The sequence below is a fragment of the Xylocopa sonorina genome, chromosome 17 (assembly GCF_050948175.1).
Source record: "Xylocopa sonorina isolate GNS202 chromosome 17, iyXylSono1_principal, whole genome shotgun sequence".
In the NCBI taxonomy this organism is placed as follows: Eukaryota; Metazoa; Arthropoda; class Insecta; order Hymenoptera; family Apidae; genus Xylocopa; species Xylocopa sonorina.
Window position 1 is genome coordinate 3424637 of NC_135209.1, and position 10540 is coordinate 3435176.

The 10540-nt window shown below is 34.3% G+C and overlaps 1 protein-coding gene across 1 annotated transcript; it reads left to right on the forward strand.

Annotated features, from left to right (window-relative positions):
- Window positions 1-1235: 1235 nt before the first annotated feature.
- On the forward strand, window positions 1236-9641 carry LOC143431356 (uncharacterized). Its single transcript, XM_076908029.1, has 8 exons — window positions 1236-1249; window positions 1344-1485; window positions 8345-8470; window positions 8541-8658; window positions 8741-9005; window positions 9113-9229; window positions 9318-9408; window positions 9501-9641. Exons 1-8 carry the CDS (start codon window positions 1236-1238, stop codon window positions 9639-9641), a joined length of 1014 nt encoding a protein of 337 aa, XP_076764144.1.
- The last annotated feature ends 899 nt before the right edge of the window (window positions 9642-10540 follow it).

Genomic DNA, 10540 nt, shown 5'->3' on the forward strand with positions numbered 1-10540 from the left:
ATTCAATTAGTACACTATAAATTAACTACATGTAGAATATTATCACTTCAAATATTTGTGAGCTTTCCTTTGTCTTCCTTCTGTTTGTGTACTACTTTATTACATATTAATTATTTATATGTGTACATAGATTTTATTTGTTCTTTTGAAACATAATTTGAGTTTGATTGGTGTATTGTTTTAATATAATAGACTTTATTGTTACACATTTTTATATGTATTGTTTGGTTTTGATCTGTTACAGATTATTAATTGACTACATCTTCTGAAGTAGAGAAATAAAGATTATTTAATGAACATCGCAATGATTAATGCAGCAATGGGGTACTGTATAGTTTATGGAGTTTGGTAATATTGCACTTATTATTTATTAGAAAGATGTAACATAAAGATGAAAAAGGTTTATGTATGTGCACATTTTTTCTAATCTTTTTATTGCAAGCATTTTCTAATATGAATAACACATGTTATAATTTATTGATTAGAGAGATTGAATGTGGTTTAAATTCTAATAACACATAAGTATAGTAAAATTTGTATAGATCAGTCATATTGCAATTTCAATGTTTGCATAAATATTTTACAATATTTCCAAATATTGTATAACATTTTTACATATATTCAGATATCTTTTACATATATATACATAGCTCAATAGTTTTAGAGAAAAGTTTCTTAAACAAAGACTCGATGCGCAGAAGAAAAATAATATGAAAAAAAAATGGTGTATTATTTATTTCTACCCCTTGTTCCCCCACTAATGATAATTTTCTTCCAGAAAATTTTGGTGACCGCGCGCAATGCGGTTGGTAGATTCAGTGTTTGATGCGTAAAATATTTTAAATATTTTGTAGAGCACAGCTGCTCTCATAGCTATATTTAATTCTTCATAGTAATCATCCGCGATAGTAGAGTCAGTGTTTGCTTCGTAAATTATAATACTTTTCATTGTAATATTATAGTAGACCTTTATTTTTATTTTTTTATTTTATGAATTTTTTAAATACTTATTTCGGATATTAGAGTCATATCATCGCCTGCATCAAATGGATCTTGCTGTGCTTCAGAAGCCATAAATGTAATTATCTTTTCTATTTTAATTATGGAATTTTATATTTCAATAAAAACTTTCGTAAACCTGATCCTAATAGTTTCGTTCCTTTTAAAGTTTTACAGTTTTCACTTCTACTATGGATTCATCTGCCACTTCATCTACCCTGAGGACAACCTGAAGGATGTCCCTCTGGAGGTAAGCAACATCTCTTAATATTTTTTCTTAACTGATTCATTGTGTAGTAACCTGAATTTTAATTCATAATATGATTTCCTTCAGGCGTTTGCAGCATCTTTGACGACTTCCTCGAGGTAGCAGCAACCATCTTTGACGACTTCCTCGAGGCAGCAGCAACCATCTTTGACGACTTCCTCGAGGCAGCAGCAACCATCTCCGATGACTTCTACCCGATCTACTCTTCTCATCGTTCGGTGAGTCGCATGCTTTTTAAGTTCCTCTGGTCACCTAATCATGTCGTAGGACGAAAGGTCCAAATCGGCACGGGTGACTGGTTGTATTTACGTAGAATTTCAATAACGAGCATAGTGACCATAGGTATGCAATTACCTATGAGTGGTAACATTTATTATGTGTATTATTTATTAGATCAGGATAGGTTTTCTTGCACTACGCGTTTTTAGATGTCTTAATATAATAGTAATGATACTGATAGTTATTAAAAATATAAGTACTAGTATTATAATACTAGTTTGCAATTCATCCACACATAGTTTGAATATTTATAATGTTTAAATAAAAATTAAAATTAATAATTATATACTCATAAGTATATATGGATAGAATATATAACAACTGCTTTATTGTAGCAGTGCATAGAGGTGAAGTCGGATACCCTCCGACTTCGTGTTTGTAATAATTATAATTATTGTGTAATCAATATTTAATTGACAATCTGTATCATTATTAGTACAATGATATATAATATTTGCTACTTAATATACATAATATGATAGACATTATTGAGTTAGTATTTATTGCAAATTGAATGTACGAAATAAATCATATATATGGTACATATCATATATATGGAATATATTGTTAATATATAGTATAGCTTTCGTTGTTGCCGAAACTATGTCATATTAGATGTGCAAGAAGACATTTCGCGACGAGTAGATTCCAAAATCGAAGCATAAAACTTGAATACCATTTTCACATATTAGAATCATTGCTTTGATGACGGAATCGCTCGAAAATATTACATTTCTGATAGAATTACAATCGTTTAAAAAGAGTTAGATTTCATACTATAGTTAAATTAAATTGAACATCGAGACAATGAGAGAACTTTCCAAGTCCTTCTATCATTATAATATACTGAATATAAAATAATTAATTTTAAATTTGATCTTAATTTAAAATTTTACTTTGATTTTAAATTTAATATTAAATTTAAATTTAATTATTCTTTCAACAAATAAATGAACTTCACGTTCATCGTCGAGTAGCGTGGTGTTACCACTACAGCGTCCCAGTATTGGCCTCTACCCCGTTGCGTAAGGCCCTTGGTTATTCCAAAAGGCAGACGGGGTAGTCCGTCACCCCCACCGAGGGCATCGGTAGTGGTGGACTGCGTACTAAGATTACTGCACTGGGTTCACTGCCGGCTGATTGGGCGTATCCCAATCCCTGCCTCAAGGGAGGTCGTGCCTGGGTGTCACCGTCGGCACCTGGTCACGTTAAACATCTCGCGGACGTGAAAATACGTCAAACGGTACTGGTGGCTGTAGTAGTAACCTCTTATGGGTTTGCTTTGATTCTTTTTGAGATTAGATTGAGGGAGGGTTCGATTCGAAGGAAGGGTTACATCCCAAAGGATGTCGATAGCTTTTCAGGGACTCTGTTCGCGTCGCGCCGCGCTTTTCACTCTGTTCTATACATTATAATGTTAAAATGAATTGTCAAGCTTCTTTCTCGTGTCTCGATCGATATTTAATAATTGATAGTTAATTTTACACTGCGTAGAGTTGAAGTAGTTTATCGTTGCCGATATCGCGTCCCAGTACGGGCGCCCTGCCCCGTCCGTAAGGCCCTCGGCTATTCCGAAGGGCAGACGGGGGAGCCCGCCACCCTCACCAAGGGTATTGGTAGCTGCGGATCTCGCTTAGGGGTTCGTGGCGCGCTAATTGAGCGTATCTCAATTCCTGCCTCATGGGAGGCCGTGTTTGGAATGTCGATCGACAACATTCTGGTCACGTTAATTATTTTCGTGGACGCGAAAATGCGTCAACCACGCTGGTGGCTGTAGCGGCAATCTCTTGTGTTTTTCACTTGATCATTTCTAAGATCATGCACAGATAACGTTTGAGTTAGGATTGAGAATAGAATTCTTTGCGCCTCTATGCAGTGTAATAACTATCAATGAATAACTTGATATGTGAATGAATAAAATAAAACAGTAGGAACCGAAGTACGGTTGATATGTGTTGTTGCTTTTGTACTAATCATATTTAGATCAGGATTTTCAGGTTCTTTTTCCGTGTTCGTTGCCAGAACCCCATTCACGTGCCCATGTGCTACTTGAGTGGGGAAAAGGTGATGAGCACGATGATTCCCTACTAGTTTATAAGATTTTTTTGCAATCTGATGTGTTAGTGTATTGTACGACTTATTTACCACACGTATGATTAGACTGTGGGAATACATTAGTTTTGATTAAACATTAACTATTGCATTTATTCCGTTATATATATTATTACTTACAATGATGGTAATGTAAAACGATCGGTAACATCTCAAATTGTAATTATTACATCAGATTGTAATAGATGGTATGCAAGTAAGTAAAATTTAGAAAGTGTGAGATTGTATGCAAGTTCGCGACAAATCCGTGTGTTGTATGAATGTGTTGGTGTGAATCTTTTGCCATTTTTAAATATAGGAGGGCTAGGTAGGTCAGGTAGTTTACTCTGGTGTGATTGTGTGCTAGTTTTAAGTAGGTAGGGCCGGGCAGGTTGACCACAGTCACCGATCGGGCAGGCGCGTTTTTTCTCGCGTGGTTCAACCTGTTTCAGGGAATCAGATTTGAATGATCGACGGTTTAGCTAGCGTGAACGGGGGATGCCGTTCGCCATTGACTTTACACGATCCATCATTCGAATCGACCCGCGGTCGCGGTCGCGATTTGACGAAACGAACGTTTTCTGCTCGAGATTTAGCACGTTTGCACGGACAACGATTTCTTAAATCGTTGCTCGTCTTGCGTGTGTTTAGAAGTCTGCTTCATGTTTTGATTCATTTTTTGAGTCATTTGTGGGTTTGCGATTAGGGAATCTCGAGCTTAGATATAAGTTTCAGGGTCCTGGGCTTCATGCCCGAAGAAAGAAGAGGCTATATGCCGAAGAGGCCCGGAGAAGAGGGCAACTACTAATGACTATGCATTCAGAGGAAGGCAACCCTCTCGATGCAAAGTCATTGCTTTTTACCACTTTGTCACTATGCTCGTATTTGTGTAGTAGTAGTAGTATGTATTTGTCGATGCCAGCAGAGTACTGGCCCCACAAATTTTTGGGCAAAACGCGGTTTTAACTTAATTATTAGCATTGCGAATGATTAACTACGGTTTGCATTAGAGTTGCGTATGAATTCAGATCGCGATATTTCAATTAGAGTTGCGTAGAAATGTTAAACGCGATTGCTTCTTTAGTGTTGCGATACATAAGATCGCGATTGCTCATTTAGTGTTGCGATACATAAGATCGCGATTGCTTGTTGTTTTACTTTAGAATAAGAATATATTATATTTGTTGTTTGAATTTTAGAATTGTGATAACTAATTAACTTTGATGTTTTGAATTTGCTATTTAGTGTTGCGATTCAATTAACGCGAGTATTAAACAGTAGAGATAAAATAATTTTCAATTGTTAATTTTGCTTCCATTTAGTGTTGCGATAAGAAATATTCGCGTTTTCAAAGTAGAGTTGCGATCATAAAAATAAAATGCCCAAGACTTCCACTAATACTGTGGAACCCTGCACACAAGTTACCACTGTAGCTCAAAGAGCTACATTGCACTGTGGTAACAGTGCATCTGGAGACGTCATTCCTCGAAGATCGATTTTATTAGTGTTGCGTAATTAAATTCAGGGTGCATAAATTAATTTTGCGAACTATAATAAGCGCCCTCAGGTGGCTGCTCGCGTATTGCCTTTTTATGACGCACCCCGCGATTAGCTTATAATAAATTAGTGTTGCGAATTATAAAGAGTACCCTAAGGAGGCTACTTTCGCGATATTTTTGCTGATTCTTTTATTGATTGAATTTGAAATATTCTTCGCTTCGCATTCTATTATTTATTTTCTAACGAAAAAGATAAAATATTGCACTCATTTTTGGTGATAATAAGAATTAACTCTAATGAGTGTCATTTCTATCTTTGTCATCGCAAATCGAGTTTTTGTCAGAGAATAAACAATAACAATCATTTGTTATAAGAAGATAGTTTCTTATCTTTAGAATCAATTCATTCAACTTTGATTCACATGACTGATCTATAAATATTTTACTATACATTATTTATGACGCGTTTAAAAATTATAATGTACTGAAAATATTTAATTATAGTATTCGTTTTTTTATAAATCAAAGCTTTGTCTGAACTAAAAGTATATTCTAGATTATGTTACATCATAATATATAAAATATTTCGATAAATTAATGTTTTCATGTTTAACATGCATTCTCTTTATTTTAATAAGTACTTTTATTAATCCATTAAATGAGTTTGTTCCAGAGCTACGATTTTAGGAAGAAAACCCATTATTCATTAAAATAATACGACCATCCCATTAAATGGATATAATTACCTCAACATATATCATGAGCGACAGAAAAGATACATACAAAAAGAGGTATTTTATGGAATCAACTACAAGTGGTAAACATTTATTTGTACCTATTTATATATTATAATATTATAATATTCTACATATCATTTCAATTATATTTAGAAAGTTTTTTACGAAGTTTGTTCCAGATGTTCCAGTGGCTGCAATTTCGTTTGTATATTCTCACATCTGAATTTCGTCTCTTTCGTTGTCATCTTCGTGTGATTCAGTTTGGTCTTTCGTTTCTGGTCTCACATGCACATGTGTCTTTCTCATTGTTCATCCTTGTCTGGTACATACATCATGTACCATCTCCACAAATATCTTTTTCTTAGGTTTACGTAGATTTCTAATTAGATTGGTTATTAAGCTAGCTTTAAAGTAGATTAAGTAGATTAAGTAGTGCAAGTAGATTCATTACGCTTAGTAGATTCAGTAGGCTTGGTAGAATATTATTTTTAAGTAAATATTTGGTCAGGTAGGGTTTCATATTTCCGCGAGAATTCTTTATAAAACTCTTTTTGTTGTTCATTTGCATAGCGATTGGGGGTGAAACGCGTTGCAAATGTACATCAAAAGGAAGTTCTTTTTAATGATAACTTGTGCAAAAGGAGGGTGGATGGGACGCGGTTAGGGTGGGTCTCCATTCGCAGCAACCTCCACGTGGTGAGACCTGGGCAATACTTATTTGATACATACTTTTTAATTGCATCATATAGTGATATATGATAAAATTACAAATTATGTAACAAATAATTGAAGCTAATGGCTGCCATAGATTAGTTTTATATAAATTCGTTTTAGGATAGTGAATTTATTTCACAAACTGTAATCTCGACTGTAAAGAATAGAAATTGTCTTTCGTTATCGATAGGAAAGCATCGATCAATCATTGTCAATCGGTGACATAGGTTCATCTTGCAGATTCCTGTTCTGTGTTCTGAAGTACCGATCGTACAAGAAGCTACAAGTTTTGTTGTGCCCTCTATTATGTAGAATAAATTTGTAAGCCATATCGTTAAAGTAGGAAATGACAACAGCAAAAATTTAATTTGCAAACATTTCTTGGCTGTTTCAATGTGCCAACATCGTTTTTACTTACATTTCGACAAGCAAACATTTTTATCAAATCGTTTTGTATGGTTAACTAGACAAACAATCGGTACATATTGTTAATCTTGAATCTCGTTCTTCGATATAATTTATTATAATAAAATACAAACAGTGATATAAGTTTTAATAGAATAGTACACTAAATATCATTTTAGTGAATTATTTGACTACTGTTACAAAAAAAATTATATTTATTAATTATTCCAATGAGACGATGCAATGACGAATAATATTTTTACGTCCACTTATTTTTCATTACATCATTTTTCATTATTGCATCAAAAGACATGTAAAGAAACTTACTATTTGACAGTTCTGCGAGTACGTACATGGGGTTTGGAAAAATATTTTCAAAGGGTTTCAATTAGCACTAATTTAAAATTCTTTTGTCTCTCTACTCGGTATTCAAACAAGCGTCGCATTGTTACCAGTACGATTAATATTTTAGAATAATTATAAATCGTCAGGTCAACGCTGAGGGCAGCCCAGCAATTTCTGACATGACACTTTTATTGCTACGAGGCAGGTGTCAGGTAGTCTTATAGAAAAATGCATATCTGTTTGCTGGAGAAATAGTTCGCAGGCAAGTTTGACAAGAAAATTGTATATCTGCATTAGTATCGAGCGCTGAGAATAATTGAATATATCTTCAGAGTTGACATTTTCTTACTGCCATTAACTTGCTGTACCACGGTTTTATTACAAACGTTCGTTTGCATCAGTTTCGTTTGATGCGTTTGCTGGTACCTTATCTGCATTAGTTAAAATTTTGTCATTCTTGAAAGTCGAAGACAGAAACAGTAAGGAAGAAACTAGTGCCACGGGACTTTTATGATCACTGTGTTGCGGTTTTCCAAAAGTAAAACACTTATTCGTCGAATATTAAACTTGCGTGAATTCAATAACATTATTTCACTCTAATATCTAATGTTTTACGTTAGTCAGATTAATAATTAGTCATGATTTTTAGTAAGAAACTTGAATTCCTCGTTTAAGTAAAAATATTAAGTGTTTCAGAATAACGGTGAGCGTTTGAATGCGTTGGATATCCATTATAAAACGCTTAAATTATATTTGACAGCGTTTGGAATAAATCCATATAAAACTAAGAGAGTCAATAGTATTATAGTAATTGCAATCTTGATAGGATGCTCGACTGCTTACATTCCTATGGTAAGGATAAGTTGTAGCATTTTTGTCATCGTTGTTAAACAATGCTGGAAATTGAACGAGTAAAAGTAATATCTCTTAGTTTCGACAAAAACTTTAATCAACAAAGGAACTAATCATGTAATATTGTTACATGGTTCGAACGCGCTATTTAATAGATGATAAACTTATATTATACCCTGTGCGAGAAAGATTACGACGGGATCTTCGAGGATTTTCCACAAGTGGGTTTGGTGTCTCTTAGTATTTGTAAAATATTGAACATCCATTCGAATCAATTACGCGTACGTATGTGGTATGCATTTCAAAGATACTCGTTCTACATGGAAATTTGAACCATCGAATGTATTGTAGTTCAAAAAATTGTTCGAGCTTATAATGAAAGAGAGACAATTGTTAAAATCGAAAGAGGAACTCCTCACCTTAGATAAAATGAGCAAAAGGGGTAAAAAACTTGCTAATCTGTACGCAAGTGAGTGGTCGTATCGTTATTCGCGAATACCTGTTGTTACAAGAATTATTCAGCAAATGTTGGATCATTTAATTTCTTTCAGAAACATTGGTGACATTTTTGATGATATTTTTGTCCCTTCCATTGTACAATCCTCTTATGGATGTTATTTCGCCATTGAACGAAACTAGACCACGTCAACATATATACAGAATCAATTATGTTTTATTCGACGAGTTTGAATATTTCTATATGGTGTACCTACATTTAACTTGGAACGCGGTTATCATGATTTTTATAATAATCGTCATAGACTTGTTATACATTAATGTCATTTATCATGCTTGTGGATTGTTCGCAGTATGCGGGTAAGTGTAATTTCTTCTGAATAACAATTATATCAGTCAATATTACAGTAACATTTTTCGCTTATTAAAATGCTGATTGAATCTTGATTATAAATACCTATACGCAGATATCGAATTATGAAGACAACAGAAAATTGTGCAGCGCAGGAGTTTGAAGCTGTCACAAATGAGGAGAGACACGAAGATTTCAAGGGATGCGTGTCGTTGCATCACGAAACTCTGCGGTTCATATCAATTGTTTAAAAATAAAGAAACACTCTATAAGGAAAAGTTTAATATCAACCAAATTTAATTTATTTATTATACTTTCAGTTATTACAATCTTCTCAACAACACTTGTCGTAATTTATACTTGATACAGATGGGACTAAATATCGTACTTATCAGCATTACAGCTGTTAAAGTTGGAACATTTCGATTAATTTATACTTAAACAATACGTATTATAATATTCTGCTAATTTATCGTATAATAATCGATCTCTTCATCTTTCAGGTAGTCATGTACTTGCATCAAGCTGACCAAGCCATCAGAGCCGCTGTCTTTCTTGCTGGTCAGCAGTTTCATTTGTACATCATCAGTTTACCTGGCCAACTACTTTTAGATCAAAGCTTAGAATTGTCCGATACGATGTAAGGTTTTAATGAATATATGGCAGGCATGAGCAACCTTCGATCATGTTCGTCTCGTCGTAGAATTGCAATAATAATGTACTTCGCACAGATCTGTATTGTCCATAATAAATGGTCAATTTGATTAGCGTTCAACTTCCAACAGCCAGTAATCGTTGACGTAATTTGCAACATGACTCTTAGATACATTTATCTCCAATATACGTTTCTATGCGCGAACCTCATTTCGTCCCGTTTCTAAACTGCTTACTGCTTCTATTCGAAGCGTGGCTCCAGCCTACATTGATTAGCCTACAATAGGACTCCTAGCCGCGATTAGGCATATGGCTCATACCGCCTATCTGTCCATACTGGCGAAGATTGCCCATGCTTAGAATATGCAAATACAGATAGCAGGAAGTAATCTGAACTTGTGGACTTCGCGATAGATACGCCTCCATTTGGTACGAAACGCCAGTGGCTATCCAAAAGATGCTTCACATGATGCAGATAAGGTCCAGCAAACCGAGTATATTGACAGCTGCGGGTTTGTACGAGATGAAAATCGAGAATTTCGGAATAGTACGTAACTAGAAGCTAATAAATACGCAATTAGAAGTTAGTAAAGTTTCTGCTCTGTAATAATACTAGTGACTGGTGGTAATTAGATTTATTTCTTTTAGACAGTTAAAACGTGCGTATCATATTGCACAATGTTCTTGTCGCTGAGGAATTGACGCTTCGTGAAAACATTTCTTTCTTTATCGATCGTATAATTTCTCGTGTTCGAAATTCTCTGTAGATAGAAGGGAGTTTCAGCTTATCGTAATAGAATAATACAAGCGACTTGGGCACATACGTAATGTATTCTTGGGTTCAATAAAACTTTTAATCAATGTTGATAGTGATTGTTTCAGTATCACG

What these genes read in the sequence shown, in the direction of transcription:
- LOC143431356 (XM_076908029.1), top strand. An exon ending in TCCATTCGAATCAATTACGC is followed by an intron (nt 8,471 to 8,540) that starts GTACGTATGTGG and finishes AATGTATTGTAG; the next exon opens with TTCAAAAAATTGTTCGAGCT. An exon ending in GGATTGTTCGCAGTATGCGG is followed by an intron (nt 9,006 to 9,112) that starts GTAAGTGTAATT and finishes ACCTATACGCAG; the next exon opens with ATATCGAATTATGAAGACAA.